The sequence below is a fragment of the Anabas testudineus genome, chromosome 19 (genome assembly GCF_900324465.2).
Source record: "Anabas testudineus chromosome 19, fAnaTes1.2, whole genome shotgun sequence".
Taxonomy (NCBI): domain Eukaryota; kingdom Metazoa; phylum Chordata; class Actinopteri; order Anabantiformes; family Anabantidae; genus Anabas; species Anabas testudineus.
In genome coordinates, this window is record NC_046628.1 from 18515413 (window position 1) to 18535118 (window position 19706).

The 19706-nt window shown below is 41.0% G+C and overlaps 1 protein-coding gene across 1 annotated transcript; it reads left to right on the forward strand.

The window, feature by feature from the left end:
- Positions 1-1515: 1515 nt before the first annotated feature.
- On the forward strand, positions 1516-11185 carry LOC113156650 (protein phosphatase 1 regulatory subunit 3C-B-like). Its single transcript, XM_026351890.1, has 3 exons — positions 1516-1688; positions 5583-6028; positions 7937-11185. Exons 1-3 carry the CDS (start codon positions 1675-1677, stop codon positions 8521-8523), a joined length of 1047 nt encoding a protein of 348 aa, XP_026207675.1. The 5' UTR covers positions 1516-1674; the 3' UTR covers positions 8524-11185.
- The last annotated feature ends 8521 nt before the right edge of the window (positions 11186-19706 follow it).

The window sequence follows — 19706 nt, forward strand, 5'->3', positions numbered from 1 at the left end:
AAGTTTGTCAGAGTCTGTAGCAGAAATATGAAATCAAAAAACAGACGACCGTCTGTGGGATGTTATATTTTTAAAACTTTTAAAACAAAGATTTTTCAGAAAAATACGAAGCATGTCCAGCTCTAAAGCAGACTCACTAATGAAAAAAGAAAAAAAATCTGGACTAGAAGTTGGTTGTGTTCAGACCACATTATGTTAAAGCCATTTTCCTCCAGAGGGCACTGTGATGCGACCCTCACATAGGATCACATTGATGTTATCACCTGAGCAGCCCCCTGCAGGTCTGCGGCAGTTGGTCATTATATTTTTACGGTACAGAGTTTGTGAAGCTGTTGGCTGTTGTAGGAAAACAAGGCCATGCTCAGTGTTATTATTGATTTTAATGTTTCCTCTGTGTTTTGTTTTTTTTTTTTGATGATTTTTAACAGTATTAGTTCGATTTGCACAACTTCAGTAAGCACTTGTGTTTTTATTGACAATGTTTCAATGCAGACGATGTAACCAAAGTTTTGAAGCACAGTTCCTGTTGGAACAGACCACAGCAGCTTTCTGTACGACTTATTAACCTGGACAACTATTAAACACGTTAATTATTACACTTTGGTCACTGCTCTGTTGTGTTGACTTGGTCTCAGCGATTTTGCACTGTGGAGCAGGTTTTCTTCATCCATGGAACTGCTAGACTGTGTAAGCTTATGTATGACACTCTTATCTACCACAAGTACCACTTTTCCAACAGTACTGGTTTATTCTGAGTACAAAAACAAATGACTGGAGTCTTAGCTATACCTTATTGCTGTATATGCTCATATTAAAAATGCCACTGTGTTTCCTTTATACATGTTATTTAAGGGAATTTTGCAGGTTTGCAATTTGTGGCCATTAGTGATGAGACTTCTTACATAGAAACTAATTAGTATCATGATGAACCACCGCCCCCATGACTGAGCTGGATGTGTCACCAGTTAACATTTTCTCAGCATCTTCCTAACTGGTAGCAATTTTAATGTTTCACGCTTCCTGTTAATTCTCTTCATCTGGCCCTGCTGTCGCCCTTTTACTTTCCTCTTTATCAATTACTTCTGAGGGTAAAATCTCATTGTGTAGACTCTATTTTTTTAATGTGAGTTTTACTGGATCAGACATGGAGTATCTTCACTGATTCTGACACACAACCGTTTGGAAATGTAAAACTTTTGTGAACTTTCTGATTATTTCCAGTCTTATATCACAGCTGCTCTCACACGTTTGGTCCGTACGGTCTATTTAAGGCTTTTGAGGTATTAACCTGTCAGTCCGAGCTCAGGGAAGCAAAAACCCACTGATCCGTTCATACGGAGAACAGGCTCCGCCCCACAGTTACGTCACTGCTGGAGCCTGCTTGCTTTATTTTAGTTTTTCTATGATTGGCTGAGAGAGTAAGCAGCTTGCGGTTCAGGGCGCTGATTCGCCGATTGGGTGAGCAGCTTAGTGCTGATTGGCTGCTTTTCTGTCTTTCTCAGGGGGCGTGTCGGAGCGCGCGGACAGACATCAGCTTTTGCTTCTTAAAATGGCTGAAAAATAAAAAGAGAATAAACTAAAAAGAACGAAAAATAGAAACGTGCCCGGGCTGTTGTTGTGGTTGGAGGCGAACTGAGGCGAGTTCTAGTGGATTCTACTGAGAGAAAGTTTCCGATGAACTGCACCAGGTAAGAAACGGAGCGATATTAAAGTGCGCAACAGCGGCTTCGTGTGAGGGAGAGAGCGAGGTTTCTACTAATGTTTCTACTAATGTTTCTACTAATGTTTCTACTAATGTTTCTGCTAATGTTTCTACTAATGTTTCTACTGTTTCTACTAATGTTTCTACTAATGTTTCTACTAATGTTTCTACTAATGTTTCTACTAATGTTTCTACTAATGTTTCTACTAATGTTTCTACTAATGTTTCTACTAATGTTTCTACTAATGTTTCTGCTAATGTTTCTGCTAATGTTTCTACTAATGTTTCTACTGTTTCTACTAATGTTTCTACTGTTTCTACTAATGTTTCTACTAATGTTTCTGCTAATGTTTCTACTAATGTTTCTACTAATGTTTCTACTAATGTTTCTACTAATGTTTCTACTAATGTTTCTACTGTTTCTACTAATGTTTCTACTAATGTTTCTACTAATGTTTCTACTAATGTTTCTACTGTTTCTACTAATGTTTCTACTGTTTCTACTAATGTTTCTACTAATGTTTCTACTGTTTCTACTAATGTTTCTGCTAATGTTTCTACTAATGTTTCTATTGAGGTTTCTAATGTTTCTATTGAGGTTTCTAATGTTTCTACTGAGGTTTCTGCTAATGTTTCTACTGTTTCTACTAATGTTTCTACTAATGTTTCTACTGAGGTTTCTAATGTTTCTACTGAGGTTTCTACTGAGGTTTCTACTAATGTTTCTACTAATGTTTCTAATGTTTCTGCTAATGTTTCTAATGTTTCTGCTAATGTTTCTACTAATGTTTCTAATGTTTCTAATGTTTCTACTATTTCTACTAATGTTTCTACTGTTTCTACTAATGTTTCTACTGTTTCTACTGTTTCTACTAATGTTTCTACTAATGTTTCTGCTAATGTTTCTACTACTGTTTCTACTAATGTTTCTACTAATGTTTCTACTAATGTTTCTACTAATGTTTCTGCTAATGTTTCTACTAATGTTTCTATTGAGGTTTCTAATGTTTCTATTGAGGTTTCTAATGTTTCTACTGAGGTTTCTGCTAATGTTTCTACTGTTTCTACTAATGTTTCTACTAATGTTTCTACTAATGTTTCTACTAATGTTTCTTCTAATGTTTCTTCTAATGTTTCTACTAATGTTTCTAATGTTTCTGCTAATGTTTCTACTAATGTTTCTAATGTTTCTGCTAATGTTTCTACTAATGTTTCTAATGTTTCTGCTAATGTTTCTGCTAATGTTTCTGCTAATGTTTCTACTAATGTTTCTAATGTTTCTGCTAATGTTTCTGCTAATGTTTCTAATGTTTCTGCTAATGTTTCTGCTAATGTTTCTAATGTCTCTGCTAATGTTTCTACTAATGTTTCTAATGTTTCTAATGTTTCTACTAATGTTTCTACTGAGGTTTCTAATGTTTCTACTGAGGTTTCTACTGTTTCTACTAATGTTTCTACTAATGTTTCTACTAATGTTTCTAATGTTTCTGCTAATGTTTCTAATGTTTCTACTAATGTTTCTAATGTTTCTGCTAATGTTTCTAATGTTTCTGCTAATGTTTCTAATGTTTCTGCTAATCTTTCTACTGAGGTTTCTGCTCATGTTTCTGCTAATGTTTCTAATGTTTCTGCTAATGTTTCTAATGTCTCTGCTAATGTTTCTACTAATGTTTCTAATGTTTCTAATGTTTCTACTAATGTTTCTACTGAGGTTTCTAATGTTTCTACTAATGTTTCTACTGAGGTTTCTAATGTTTCTACTGAGGTTTCTACTGTTTCTACTAATGTTTCTACTAATGTTTCTACTAATGTTTCTAATGTTTCTACTAATGTTTCTACTAATGTTTCTAATGTTTCTGCTAATGTTTCTAATGTTTCTACTAATGTTTCTAATGTTTCTGCTAATGTTTCTAATGTTTCTGCTAATGTTTCTAATGTTTCTACTAATGTTTCTACTGAGGTTTCTGCTCATGTTTCTGCTAATGTTTCTACTGAGGTTTCTGCTAATGTTTCTACTGAGATTTCTACTAATGTTTGTACTGAGGTTTCTGCTAATGTTTCTACTAATGTTTGTACTGTGAGAGCTAAGTTTTCTGCTCAAATAAGTTATTTTGTGTCAAATTAAATAAAAAGGTCCAGATGTTTCCTGCTTTGGTCATGTGACCAAAGTAAGCCTGAATAACCTGCTGCTCTTAGTACCACATTGACATGCTTTTGTATCTTTCACAGTTGCTGTACAGAGTTTTAAATTTCATCCTGAACATAAAATGTACAGCCCCCATTTAGTGCAAAAAGTTCAGCTAATGGCAAAAAATTCAGCAGTATCATTGAGCAAAACCATTTCAGTATCTTTTAAAGTTTTAGTATTTTAAGACAATTTTCACTCTTTGTTTCCCCAGAGCAGCGGTGGACGGATATCTTCTACTGACATTTTACTTGCATGTGGTTGGCACAAATTCTGAGCCACAGAAACACTGATTCCAATCAGTTGTGTTAAACAAAATGGGCATTGGACAGATGTATAAGGATCCTAATAAACCTAAGAATACCCAAACCATTCACTTAAAGTGTAGAACAGATTTTCTACAAACAGCAGTCTTGTTTGATTGAATATTTAAAATACTAAATTACATTTACATTTAGTTATTTATCACACGCTTTTATACAAAGCGAAGTGAGATACAAAGTAAAATATATAAGCTAAGGAGACAAACATCAAATAAAGTAAAGCGCTCTAGAACGAGCTGCTTCAGTTTTATGGTTCAAGTACAGAGAAAGATGTTTTTCAAAATTAAGAGTAAGGCAGCTGAGCGTGCAGAGGTTGGTAGGTCGTTGCACGCTCGTGGAACCACTGAGCAAAAAAGTTTTGCCTGGGAACTTTTGAGTTGAGGGGACCACAAGACATTGTTTGTTTGCAGAGCGCAGTAGGCGAGAGGGATTGTAGACCAGGATGAGGGGGTTTAGGTAGGCCAGTGCTTTTGAATTGACCACTCTGTAGGTAGAGCTTTGAACCTGATGCAGCAGCTACACAAAGCAAGTGCAGAGAATTGATCAAAATGAGATGTGTTGCTGCATGTTGGATCATCTGGAGGTGTGATGGTGCAGCTGCTAACCCCGTCAGTAATACATTTCAGTAGTCAAGATGAGATATGACCAGAGTCTGCACAATGAGTTGTGTTGTATAGTCCGAAAAGTAGGGTCTGATCTTTCTGATATTAAAAAGGTTTCTGACTTAGTTGGAACAATCACTGTGGACCCTATGTTGTTATGTCGTATTGTATTTAAGGACTTGGAGTCTTGGAGAGGTTGTGCTGAACATGCCTCTCTCTCATCCAGGCAGCGATGTCATCGAGGCATGTAGAGATGTGTAGCGAGACAGTGGAGTCATCTGGTGGAAGAGCTGTGTGTCGTCAGCATAGCAATGATAGAAAAAGTCATGTGACTGGATAATAGTAGCTAGGGATGTAGTGTAGATGGAAAAGAGTGGAGGACCAAGAACTGAGCCCTGCGGCACGCCAGTGGAGAGGCAGTGAGAGTTGGAAATCTGCCCCTGACAAAGAAAAACTCTCTTTTAGAGGAAGAAACCTCCAGCAGAACCAGGCTCATGGTGGGCGGCCATCTGCCTCGACCAAATATAACACTTAAAATTAGCTTTATGTTAGTTTGTTCAAATATTTATGAGCCACCAAAATAGAAGTCTGCATACAACACTGGCTGTAATACCTTTTGACCAGATGTTTAAATGACACTTTCATACATCTTGACTGTTTCATTTCAGACTGTTTCACTGTTTTGCAGTTTCAGCTGAAATGATGAAAATTCTACTGGTGATTAAACACTCACTGAACCCACTATAAAAACCTGTTGTCTGTGTCCTCAGTGTCCTCCACATTCCGAACCTTCGCCACGGGGGGCTATCTCCCATCATGCCGGTTGACATGGCCATGAGGATTTGCTTGGCCAGCCCTCCCCCTCTACGCTCCTTCCTCGCTAACAACTGTTGTTCATCATCATCATCATCATCAGATGCTCTGCTGCAGCCCTGTGAACCACTGCGACCGTGTCTTTCCTCAGGACGTGACGTGGTGACCACAACCCCAACAACAGTGATCAACTCAACGACAGAGGCTGCAGAGGTCTGCAGCAGCCCCCTGTGGCCTAGGACAAAGATGAAGAAGAGCGTGGTGTTTGCTGACTCTCAAGGTTTGGCGCTCACTGCGGTTCACATCTTCAGTGAGTTTGAGGACGATGTGCTGAGTGAGCTGCAATTCCACCTGAGTGAGATGGAGGGCGCCAAAGCTGGAACACACCTGGGAGAGAACAAAGGTGACTGCATAGCAGGAAAACAGTTAGTTATTCTATTAAGAGTTAATCAGTTGCATTTTAAGACAAAAATAACATTTTGAAAATAAAGACAGAATATTGAGGAGGAAACACAACTACAGGAGAGACGAGACACAAAGGGTGTAGGGCAGTGGTCCCCAACCCCCAGGCTGTGGACCGGCACCGTTCCATTGTCAGTTGGTACCGGGCCGCACAGAAATAATACATAACTTGCATTATTTCCGTTTTATTTATTATTTGATTCTGAACAATGTTTTATTTTTGGAAAATTACCTGATTCTCTCCTCCACATCTGTCTATGACTCACTCTTGATGCCTCGGTCACATGTCTACATCCGCTACCTTCTTAAAGGGGCAGCTCTGGTCAGTAACACATCACATATTAGCGCTAACTGAAACCCCCAAGCTAACAAAATGAACAAAAAACAAACATCTTTGGAAAGTTTCTTTGCGCAGGGTAAAAGAGCCAGTGAGGAGCCAGGAGAAGAGCCTATGACTTCACAGAAAATGAAAGCTGCATTTAGCACGCAGTACCAGGATTCCTACTGGAAATATGGATTTATTGTGACAGGTTAATAATAATAATAATAATAAATTTTATTGAAAGCGCCTTTCACAATACTCAAGGACACTGTACAATCAACAATAAATCAAAAACAGACTATACAAGTAAATCAACACAATAAATCAAAACTATACAAGTACAAAAGTAGATTAAAGTGCATATGCAATCTTGAACAGGTAGGTTTTGAGTTTGGATTGGTTGTTCCCACGCACCAAGCCTGCTCTGCATAATATGCGGCAACCGGCTCTCTGAGACAATGAAGCCTTTCAAATTGCTTTACTACTTAATTTTGATCGGCAAAAATCTAATTGTGATCGAAAACCCCTATATATTTAGAAAATATCAGTTTTTATGCCGGCCATATTATTTTATTTTGTTGTATTTATCCATTACACCTTAAAGGCCGGTTCATGAAAATATTGTCTGACATTAAACCGGTCCATGGCACAAAAAAGGTTGGGGACTGCTGGTATAGGGGATGGAGCTGTCAGACAAGATCGACTGTACCTTGTTCAGCAGCTGCTTTCTCTGGAGGTTAGCGATCAGCCTAATGGAGTTCCAATAATTTACTACTAACTTTAACCATTTGATCAACTTTTCTGTTTAACACTGAGCCAAAACCAACAGATACAAGAAAATGTAAGGACACTTTCAACCTTGTAGACTTCTTGTTTGTATTTTGTTGACAGTTTGTCAATTATGGTGCCCAGGTATTTAAAGGACTCGACTGTTTCTACAGCCTGGACATTTATTACAGTGCTGACAGAAGCTGGTGCGTTGCATCTAAAATCAATAAACATGTCCTTAGTTTTAGTTAAATTCAACAAAGGAATGATTCAGAGCAGCATTTAATAAATTCATGCACCACGGGACCATGAGATGACTCGTCATTTTTCAGCAGGCTGTCACTGTATCGTCTGCAAATTTCAAGATACAACGATTTTCAAACCTGCTGACATAATGTATAAGAGAGGAAAGAGAACACAGTGCTGTGGTGAACCAGTTGATGCTGTGGTCTGGCTGCTGTCTTGCTCGCTGGTGTGCAATTTCTCTCCTGCTACATTTCCTTGGTTTAGTTTGTTGTGCATCTGCTACCAGTCAAAGCATGTGCATGCAGCCTCCTCAATAATGACATGCAATGGTGGCATTGTTGTTGATAATGAGTAAATAATAAATAATCTGTAAAATTATCTCTTTTCAGAATAATGACAAGCAGAAATTTGTTGGTAAAATTGGTCCTTTTTTTTTTTTTTTTTTTATTTAAACAAAATGACTATAACAATTGATAAACTCTTTTTAATCCACAACCTTTGCTCCTCTTTCAGACTGTGCAGACTATGGTTCAGGCCTTGTTCTGGATTTTACCCCGCCAGCTTCAGACTATCTAGACCTGAGGAACCGACTTAAAGCCCAGCATGTTTGTCTGGAGACGTGTTCTGTCCAGGAGCGTCTGCTCTCAGGCACTGTTCAGGTTCGAAACATCTGCTTTGAGAAGTCTGTCTCAGTCCGGATCACCTTTGACTCGTGGCGCTCCTTTCAGGACATTGAGTGTCCATACCTGAACAACGTTTATGGCTGCCCTGACACCGACACCTTCTCCTTTTCTGTGTCAGTGCCAGAGCTCCTCGAACCCTCAAACAGAGTGGAGTTCTGCATTCAGTACCAGACTCGGGACCACACCTTCTGGGATAACAACCATGGGAACAACTACCAGCTGCTAGTGGCAGACCCAAATGGCACCCTAACCCGGAGCTCGGAGAGTCCTGCACCGCTGGAGATCAAGAGAGACTGCAGTGGAGAGAAAAAGGAGGAGATGGAGTTTGATCCATTTGGAAGTCCCAGGACATCAGCGGGGATTTTCCCTGAGTGGCAGAGCTGGAGTTGCATAGAGACCAGTGCCCCGTACTGGTGAGACCACCACAGAACACTGTTTTACATTCCGATGTAAGAGATTTACAGGACCTCAACACTGAAACACCACATTCTAGACTCTGAAGTAGTCTGAATTTGGTTTTATGACAGTGACCCTTTCACTTAAATCACTTTAGCTCCTTAGTCTATAAAAGACATCATCTCTGGATGGTGAGAGGAAGGACTGACCAGAGTGCTGCAAGTATTTAAAAGATTTGTGAACTGTTGGATTCACCCATTTGACGGTCTGTACGGCTTCACAAATCTCAAACATATTTATAAGTGACTTCTTAAAACCTCCCAAAGATTCAAGGCCTTAAGTGTGCTTCACAAAGCCGCAGAAGACTTTCTTTGCTTTTCATGTGATTATTTATTTATTTATTTATTTTTGGTCAGAGTTTTGTAGAAGGCATTGAACGTATCAAACCTTTTTTCATCAATGCTGAGGGGTGACTGCAGACTCAGCAGTCTCTGGACATTTGGGTTCAAGGATGGGATATCTTCCTTCAGTTTCCTCTTTACTTTTTTTAAGAGACCAGCAACATGGCACCATGTCCTAAAGAACCGACCTGGAACATGTTGTTCTAAGGATTAAAAATGTCTCAAACAAGTTTGAAAGTTATGGTTCAAAAAGAAAGAAAATGGTTTTATGAATTTGTGCTATAGTTGATCTGGACTAATGGGGAAATAACGAAAATCTCTGGTTTCTGTGCTAAACCTCTAAAATTTCAGGCTCTGTTCACCTTAGATTCTGTCTCTGACATCCAGACTCCAACCCAAAAATACAACCAGACCCAGGCTTGGTTTTAAGTACACCTGAATCCAGATGTCTGGACATTGATAACTGCAGTCAGCTTGTCCAAATCTAGAATTCACCAGGTGTGCAAGAGTCTTTAAGTGGATTGGATCTGAGGACTGATTCTTGTCTTGAACCTCTTGTTTTGACTTGGACTTGTCTTTGTTCCTGAGACAGTTTTTTGACGCTAATTTGTCTCTGTTTTATGGAATCTGTACTGAGTCATCCTGTCTCCATTCCTTTTTCAAGAAATCTAGTCCAAACCTGGTGTACCCTGTACTTAGGAAAGTCTGAGGACACAATTTGCTTTGCCCCATTTTTTCCCCATTAGTCTAAAGCATTTCATAAGAGTTGTCATGAATGCTTGTTATGCAAAAAATGAGTTCCTGTTGGCCTGGGTAAGGGACCTGATTCCTTCAGGGTAGATCTATGCACTTTAATCTCCTGCTGTAGCTTAGTTTTCATTGTAACTGCTGTAGATGGAGTAAGGTTAAACTAAACTTGTACTTCCTGTTAGCTCCTGTAGCCTTTAGTTAGTTTGTAGCCTGGCTGTAGCAGCCAAAAATGTCAGTTTGTAAAACATGTGATGTTTTGGAGGAAAATCTAAAGAGATGAATGTCAGTTTGGAAGTTTGTCTTGTTAAATCATTTAACAGTTTTTGTGGGTCTGGCTGATACTTGCTGTGTTCAGGTCACATCACATCTGTAGACCCGTGAGGGTGTTTTATGAGATTTTACAGGACATTTTTTTTTTAGTAAAAGCCAATGTTACTGTATGAAGTATTAACGGTCACGTTCATAGAGCTGTTTAGAGAAGCTGTTGATCTTAGGTGGAGTGTTTGATAAACCAGTTTTTCATACGATTAAGGTTTTGTTGGTGGCTACAGTATTTACCACCAGACATCCCAGCTTCACCTTAACTATAATACAGATTACTAACTGCAGGTTGTTGTTGTTGTTGTTGTTGTTTTTATGTGTCAACTATTAAGATAATCTCCAGGTGCAGAGACAAGACTCTGTCCACAGAAGAAGAAGATAAAAAAAAACAAAAAAACAGGAAAATCTCTAAACAGAAAAAACCACATCGGAGCCGACACCTGCTGAAGGTGAATCAGGTTTCTGAGCTTCAGCATTGTTAAATAGTTAAGTCTGTTTGAACGCACTGAAACACAGAAATGCACTTTATATTTTACTCTGAACACAGTTTAATACAAATCTGTTCAGTCTTCATATGGGGGTTCAGACCCAGTAAAACTTTTTATGTCTGAACTGAAGTCAGTTTGTTGCAAAGTCACAGACACTGTGGTTGTTGGGGCAGGGGGGTGTTTTCTGATCACGGGGGCGGCAGTAAGGAGCACAACAGCCTGGTGCAGCAGCATGACAAGAAGAAGATGCTGAAAAATGAAAAATAGAAATATTTATTTTAACCCTACTCCGCTGAGATTGTTAATGGGGCCCCCCCTTATTGTACCAGAACCTGCTGTGACCCGGGACAGTTTTAAATTAATTAAAAAAACTATGTGACCCGAACAAAGCAAGTTAGCCACAGTTAGCCTCTGCTAACTTATCAGATAGGTTAGGTGCATTACACCTGGCTAGCAACAAGCTAAGCATTATTAAAGGCTGTGATGCAGTGTGTAGTGTAATGATAGATGATGTCATGGTGTATTGCTGAAGCTATACAATATATTATTTCACAATAAAAGTCTAATGTTTATAATGTAAGAAATCTGTCTTTCCTAGAATAACTTTGACGTCTTAGACAACTTAGTTTGTCAAATACTGAATTTAAAGTATTTCAAGTTGTATCTGTTGTATTACTTCTTTTTTATTGAACAAAGAAGTAAAAAAGAAATTGAGAAATTGAACAGCAGTGGAGCATTTATTCAGTGTAATGACAAACTAAATACTGTAACATGAAATATCAATGGGTGCTGCTGATAATAAATCCAGATATTCCACAGCCATAGAAGGATTATGAGACCCTGAACACCCTCCACTGATAGACATATGAAACAGTACATTTGTCCTGTTTTGTTCACACACTCCTCGGCAGTGATGATGTTTTAGAAATGAAATGAGCTACTTCCTCTCAGTCAGATTAAAATCTCTGGAATCAGCTCATTATTTTGTTCAGCTTCTGTTTCCATTGCCAGATGATTATATAACAACACACAGTTCTGTCCTGTGTCACGTTAACTCAAAGATTAAACTAGAGCTCAGCGGGGTTAAATCTACTCGTCAACAAATCCATCTTATTTCCTGGCTCATGTTTTTTTTTTTTTTTTTTGTGTGGGGGGTTTAAAATTTTTTTTTTTTTTTTTTTTTATATCAAATCTGTGTCTCTGTGCCCGACAGAATCAGAATTCATTTTCAATTCTTGTTCACTGTTGGCTCCTAGCAGCCGTTAAAACAAACCTGGTGGAGAGCGACAGCAGAGTCAGAGATGCTTCATTAGCTCGAAGAGTGTGAAGTGAGAAGTGTGCGTGTGTGTGATCCTAACTTCTTCTTTGACTGACTCTGACTCTTCATCAGAGAGAGGACAGAAACAGTGAGGGCAAGCATGGGCATAGAGACAGGGAATTAGTGTTATATAAAGCCTGGAGAGCCCACACCACTGTTGCATAACTCTGTCCAAGCTTTTCTTTGGAAACAGGCCAAAGCTCACAATCGGTGTGTCCCACACCCAGACTACACACTGAGTAAGACTAAGTTCCTATAATCTCAAATCCTTGTTCCCCTAACCCATGTCTTCATTCCTCCAGCTAAATAGGTGAAGATAAAAATCTCAGGTAGAATGTGAATATGAAATGTTTGAACCACGAGTTATTTTATTTAACACGGCAAACCTGCACCAACCGATGAGACCCAGCCCAGTCAGAGTCTCTTCTCTCCTTGTCCTCATCCATCATGAAAGGAAGGTAAGGCTACAGCACCCCTCATCGTTATTATATGTGGCCAGATGGCTGTCCTGTCACCACTCTAGGAGACACAAACATCCACCTTGACAAAACCCAGGCTGCCGACATCCAAGCCTGTCTGAGCTTTAACACTGCTCCTAACTTTCCCCAAACACCTGGAGCTAATTCTCACCTAGAACTGAACCACACACGACCTCTCAGTCACCTCTCAGGTTTATAGATCACTTCTTTTTTACAGCTTTCTGAGTCATGCCTTGATCCCCACACTTTGCCAGCACAACCTCAAATTGCTCAATCCTGATCAGTTTTCCTTCTTGGTCTCTGCAGTCCTACCCCCTCCATATGCCTTTTCTACCCTTAACACCACCCCAGCATCTCAAAGCCTCCTCCCTCTGTCCTCTAGCTCTACCTGTCCCTCATCTTCTAACCCCTGACCCATTCATATGATTCCTGAACAACACTCTGCAAAGCCCCGCCTGCTCTGGCTGAATATCAGAACCTGCTACTATGACCATCACCAAGAAGTTATTCTCGCCTTTCAGATCACTTAACTATACGGCCCACTCCATCCACTTCACTTACTGCACATAACTCTGCCAGCTTCTTCACTAACAATGTGGCTGTTAGAACCTTGCTCTAGACCTCCTGTTTCCTTTTCTGAGTACAATATTTACATTTACATTTAGTCATTTAGCAGACGCTTTTATCCAAAGCGAGAGGAACAAGGCAAGCAAGCAAAATCTAAGTCAAGAAGAAACAACATCAAAGCGCTATCAAAAAAGTGTTACTGTTTCAAGAGATGTGAGAATGAAAGGGTAGAACTAGAACTTCATATTACTCCTCATTAATAGAGGCAAATAAGAACAACCGTAGATTTCTTTTCAGCACTGTAGCCAGGCTGACAAAGAGTCACAGCTCGGTTGACCCTAGTATTCCCTCAACTCTCAGCAGCAATGACTTCATGAATTTCTTTACAAATAAAATCATAACTATTAGAGAAAAAATTGACCAGATCCTTCCTGCATATAGCATGGATTGTACAAGAACTCTAGATCCACGCGCGTACTTAGACTGTTTCCTCCCCGTAGATCATTCTGAATTAATTTCAGTAATTAATTCCTCTAAACCATCAACATGTCTTTTAGATCCCATCCCTCAAGGATGTCTTACCTTTGATCAGCACGTCCATATTGGATCAGATCAATCTGTCTTTACAAATAGGCTACGTACCACAGGCTTTTAAGGTTGCTGTAGTCAAGCCCCTACTCAAAAAGCCTACTGTGGACTCAGGGGTCTTAGCGAATTATAGACCAATATCCAATCTGCCCTTTATCTCTAAAATCCTTGAAAAGATAGTTTCTAAGCAGTTGTATGACCACCTGCGCAGCAATAACTTGTATGAAGATTTCCAGTCAGGATTTAGAGTACATCATAGTACAGAAACAGCACTGGTAAAGGTTACTTATGATCTTCTATTGGCATCAGACAACGGACTACTCTCTATACTCTCTATAGATCTTAGTGCTGCATTCGACACTATAGATCACAACATTTTATTACACAGACTGGAACATGTCATTGGAATCAAAGGAACAGCACTAGAGTGGTTTAAATCGTATCTATCGGATACATTTCAGTTTGTAGACGACTGTTAATGATGAGTCTTCCATGCACAGCAAAGTCAGCTATGGAGTTCCACAGGCATCTGTGCTTGGACCGATTCTTTTCACTTTATACATGTCCCCTTTAGGCAATATTATTAGGAAATTTCCATTGTTATGCAGATGATACCCAGCTATATTTATCTATGAAACCAGGAGAAACCAATCAATTAGTCAAGCTTCAGGAATGCTTAAAAGACATAAAGACCTGGATGACCTCCAATTTCCTTCTCCTAAATCCAGACAAGACAGGTTATACTGTTTGGGCCTAAAAATCTCAGAGACACTATGTCTAAACACATTCTCACCATTGATGACTTAGTTCTGGCCTCAAGTAATACTGTAAGAAACCTCGGAGTTATCTTTGATCAGGATATCTCCTTCACTTCATACATCAAAGAAATCTCTAGAACTGCCTTTTTTCACCTAAGAAACATTGCTAAAATTAGGAGCATCCTGTCCCAAAGTGATGCTGAAAAACTAGTCCATGCATTTGTTACTTCCAGACTGGACTATTGTAATTCCTTATTAATGGGATGTCCCAATAACTCATTAAAGAGCCTCTGAACCATCTCTTAGTTATGCTGATATAGCTTAATCTCCTGGGGGACCTGTACTGATAAACTGAGTTCCTCTCCTCTCTCCTGTGTCAATGCAAATGCTACCATTGCATGTCATTAACTTTGTGTCTTCTCTCTCTTTTAGTTGTGTTTCCTCCTCTCTGTCTCCCTCTCTCTGTACTTTTCTGCAGGTATCCTCGGCCTGGAGCTGTACATCTCCAGAATCCAGTTCATCTGCCCAATGTTCTTGCTGCTTGTTGTTGTCTTTATTGCCTGCTGTTCTTTTCTCTCTTCTCTTTCCACTCACCCCAACCGGTCGAGGCAGATGGCCGCCCACTATAAGCCTGGTTCTGCTGGAGGTTTCTTCCTCTAAAGGGAGTTTTTCCTCTCCACTGTTGCCTAAAGCTTGCTCAAATGGGATTGTTGGGTTTTCTCTATAATTTTTTGTATAAATATTTTCTGTAAGGTCTTAAACCTTACACTGTAAAGTGCCTTGAGATAACTTCTGTTGTAAATTGGTGCTATACAAATAAAATTGAATCGAATTGAATTGAATTGAATAGAATTATTATTATTTTTTTTTTTTTTAAGTGCAAAGGAAGATGCGGAAGAGTTCTGTTTTCAGCAGTTTTTTAAAGATTGCAAGTGAGGTGGCTGAGCGTGCAGAGATAGGCAGCTCATTCCACCATCGTGGGATCACTGAGCTGAACAGTTTTCCTTGGTGTCGACTGTGTGGTGCTGTTACCACCAGACGACATTCCCTGGTTGAGCGCTTTGGACGGGGGAGGATGTAGACCTGAACGATTGAATTGAGATAAGATGGAGCTGTGGAGTTAACCACTCTGTAGGCAAGAGACAGAGCTTTGAACTTGATCCTTGCAGCCACCGGAAGCCAGTGCAAAGATCTGAAGAGCGGTGTGACATGAGACCTTTTTGGTTGATCAAAAATGAGGCGTGCTGCCGCATTTTGGATCATCTGGAGGGGTTTGGTCGTGGATGCCGGTAAACCCATCAGTAGTGCATTGCAGTAATCCAGGCGAGATAAGATCAACGCCTGAACAATGAGTTGGGTTGTGTACTCCGTCAGATAGGGTCTGATCTTTCTGATATTGTGGAGGGCATATCTACACGACCTAGAGACTGTGGCGATGTGTTCCGTGAAGATCAGCTGATCATCAATGAAGACCCCCAGGTTTCTGGCTGACTTAGCGGGGACAATCACTGCAGTTCCAATGTTAATGCTGATGTTGTTGAGTTGAAGGTCTGGCAGGGAAGACTAGAAGTTCAGTTTTGGGTATGTTGAGTTAAAGGTGTCTTTTTCTCATCCAGGCAGAGATGTCAGAGAGACAGGCAGAGATGCGAGATGAGACAGTTGAGTCATCCGGCGGAAAAGACAGGAAGAGCTGAGTGTCATCTGCATAGCAGTGATAAGAAAAGCCATGAGAATGGATGATAGAGCCTAGAGAAGAAGTATAGATTGAAAAAAGAAGAGGACCAAGGACTGAGCCCTGCGGTACACCACTGGAGAGGTTATAAGAGTCAGAGACACGCCCCTGCCAGGATACCTTAAAGGTTCGTTCGGAAAAGTATGACTGAAGCCAGACTAGAGCTGATCCAGAGATGCCCAGGTCTGAGAGTGCAGTCATGAGAATCTGATGGTTCACAGTGTCAAAGGCTGCAGATAGATCTAATAGAATAAGCACAGAAGATTTACCTGCAGCTTTTGCCACCCGTCTGTGGAGTGACCACTCTTGAAGCCAGACTGATTGACATCAAGGAGGTTGTTCCGGGAAAGAAAGTCAGAGAGTTGATTGAAGGCTGCACATTCCAGAGTCTTGGCCAGGAATGAAAGAAGAGAGACCGGTCTGTAGTTCTCCACAATGGAGGGAACCAGAGAAGGCTTCTTCAACAATGGAGTAATCAGGGCCTGCTTGAATGAGGTGGGAAAGGTGCCTGTTGTGAGAGAGGTGTTGATGATCTGTGTAATGGCTGGTATTAGTGTTGGTGCGATAGCCTGAAGAAGAGTAGAGGGGATCGGATCCAGAGAGCAGGTGGTAGGGTGAGAGGAGGAGAGTGGATACATCGTCCTCTGACAGTGTTGAAAAAGTGAAGTGAGATGCATCGTCAGGTTTAGTAAGCAGAATGTCATTGTCCGGAGGAGAGAACTGGGAGCTGATGGCTGCCACCTTGTTGGTAAAAAAGGAGGCAAAGTCGTCAGCTGTGAGACAGGTGGGTGATGGAGGTGGGGGTGGATAGAGTAGAGATTTGAAAGTTGAGAACAGCTTTCTGGTGTCTGTGGTGTTGCTGAGCTTGTCCTGGTAGTATTCAGTCTTCGCCCTGGTGACACTGTAAGAGAAAGATTGAAGTAAATCCTGATACTCAGTTAGAGCAGGTTGAGACTTGGATTTGCGCCACTTCCTCTCAGCACTCCTGAGCACCGTGCGTTGTTCACGGATCTGGTCAGTGAGCCACAAGTTGGAAGCTGAAGGACGAGCAGGTCTAGTAGATGTCGGGCACAGACTATCCAGGCAGAACGAAAGAGTATCGCAGAGCCTGTCCGTGGCTGCGTCGGTGTCGTAGGTAGATAAAACCTGCAATGACGGCAGCGCTGCAGAAACCAGGGAAGAAAGCTGCTGGGTTGAGAGATCTGAGGTTGCAGCGGAATGTTTCCAATGCAGTGGAAGAATGAGAAGGTCTAGAGATGAAGACTGTGAGCTGAATGAAGAAGTGATCCGACAAATGCAGAGGAGTGACAGAGATGTCATCTACAGTGCAATTTCGGATCAGAACGAGGTCCAGGTTGTTGCCAGCTTTGTGAGTTGGAGGAGTGGAGACTAGTCTAAGGTCAAACGTGTTCAGAAGAGCGAGCACGTCAGATGCCTGTGGTTTGTCAAGGTGGATGTTGAGATCACCTAAGACGATGAGAGGAGTGCCATCTTCAGGGAATTGAGACAATAGCATATCCAGCCCGTCACAAAAGTCCCCCAGCTGGCCCGGCGGTCGTTAGAGCACAATGATTTGGGCTGTGATCGGTGCTGTAATCCTAACGGCATGATATTCTAAAGAAGACAGATTACTAAAGGGTGCCATAACTTCCAGGTATCGGCTATTAGGAGACCAGTCCTGCCCCCCCGGCGTGATGGGCGAGGAGTGTGAGAAAAAGCAAAGCCGGTGGAGAGCGCGGCTGGGGTGGCCGTGTTTTGTTGAGTAATCCAGGTCTCCGTAAGTGCAAGCAGCTGAACAGCTGAGGTTTAAGCAAAAGCTGGAATGAAGTCCGCCTTGTTCACCGCCGACTGACAGTTCTACAGGGCAAGAGAAAAAGAGGCCGGCGGCGAGGTGATCTGGGTGAGGGGCCACAGGTGGGAAATGCATCGTCCTCTCGGAGAACGCCATGTCCTGCGTCTGCCGAGGAGAACTGGAATCTGCTGAAAACACATTGGAAGAAAGGAGACAGAAAGGCTTTCCGAAGCGGAAAGGGTGAAAGTGAAGAGAGAGAGAAAAGTGCAAATAACGTTGGAAACCTTGCGTCTTGCGGTGTCCTTGCTCGGTAGACTCGCACAGGTAGACTCGCAGGTCTTTACCCAAATCGGTCTTCACACAAAGAGGGCTAAACACAAGGGCGGACGTATCATATTTCCTCATTGTTCCTCTACCCTTGTTTAATTCACCCTGTTAATCACCTGGTCATACTGTTTGGGACCTTAATAATTCTTTGGATGAGTTTTTGGACTGTGGGTTGGTTAAAGGATCTCTGTGACTCTGTGTTTTTGCCTTTTAACTGAAATAAGGATTAGGAGTTTGTGCTCTCCTGCGCATTCACCTTGTCTCTCTCTCCAGATCCCGCTCAGCTGTGTCATCTTGCCACTCAACTTCTCACCTTCGTCCAGCACAAAACAAAGCTGTCCAGCACAAAAAAGGCATCCAGTAGTCCATGTTGCATGTTACACTGCAGGACAGGACGCACAAAAAACTATTGGGGGGTGGGGGAGGGGTATTTGAAGGGTACTAGTTTTCCCTGGTCTGTCCTAATAAATGTTCACCTGCTCAAGTCCTGCAGTTTCCTCTTTATCCATCATGTTGCAGTCATAGGTTCATTACAGTATATAGTGTCCAGAAATACACATGTACAGTTATCATGCAGAGATGTACAGTCAATGATACGGTGTGTATTGAGGTTTAAAGTACTGTTAGATACTGATGGTGTATATATGAGATTCTGTGAGACAGGAAGTGACTCTTCAATTTAAAACATGAGCGCTTCATGTTAACAAGGATTCAATGAGAGTGTATGAGAGAGAGAGAGACAGGGATTAAATGTGACAGGCAGAGAATTCTGGTTCAGACTGAAGCGACATCAGAGTTCAGCGCATCGGCTGTAATGAGCACTGACCTGTGTGTGTTAAAAAGCTAACAGGACTCCTGCTGTGTTCACTGGAGTGGAAACAGTCGCTCCCTCTCTCTGAAGTTTTTGACGTTAGTGTGAAACCACAATGAAGAGATATAAAACTTTCCATTTTTATAAAGTTAGAGATGGATCAGGTGACTCTGAACCATCTCTTAGTTCTGCTGCTATAGGTTAGTCTGCTGGGGGACCTCTACTGATACACTGAGCTCCTCTCCTTTCTCCTCTATCCATTCAAATTCTACTATTTCATGTCATTAACTTTGTGTCTTCTCTCTCCTGTAGTAGTGTTTCCTCCTCCTCTCTGTAATTTTCTGCACGTATCCTCCTCCTGTATATCCCCAGAATCCAGTTACTGGTCCTACCAACCTGCCCAATGTTTTTGCTGCTTGTTGTTGTTTTTGTTGCCTACTGTCCTTGTGTCTCTCCTCTTTCCACTCACCCCAACTGGTCGAGGCAGATTTATTTATTAATTGTGTTATTTGGAAGGAAACATTTCAAAGTCTGAAAACCTTCAAACTCTTTGTTTGGGTTTTGAGGTGAAAATCATCTCTGTAAACAGGACGTTGTTTAAGGCCTAATCAGAAGAAGGAATGCAGTAAAACAACAGCTGTGCTATGTGAACTGTTCAACATTATCTTTACGTCATGTTTGGAAGAACTGGTTTCAGGTTCTTTGTGTTCAGCAAGTGGAATAAGTTGCAGAAATCTGTGAAACTAAAAGGTGAAACTCATGATCTCAGAGAGACCACCTGATCAAATAAAGGGTTAAAAACCATTCGTCAAACTCTGAAGCGATCCGGATGTGAACTTCTACACCTGCAGGTGGAGGTACTTGTCACAGAG

Bases quoted from the DNA above. Each gene is read 5' to 3' on its own strand.
- LOC113156650 (XM_026351890.1), top strand. The intron at 6,029-7,936 runs GTGACTGCATAG...CTCCTCTTTCAG, and splicing joins ACACCTGGGAGAGAACAAAG to ACTGTGCAGACTATGGTTCA.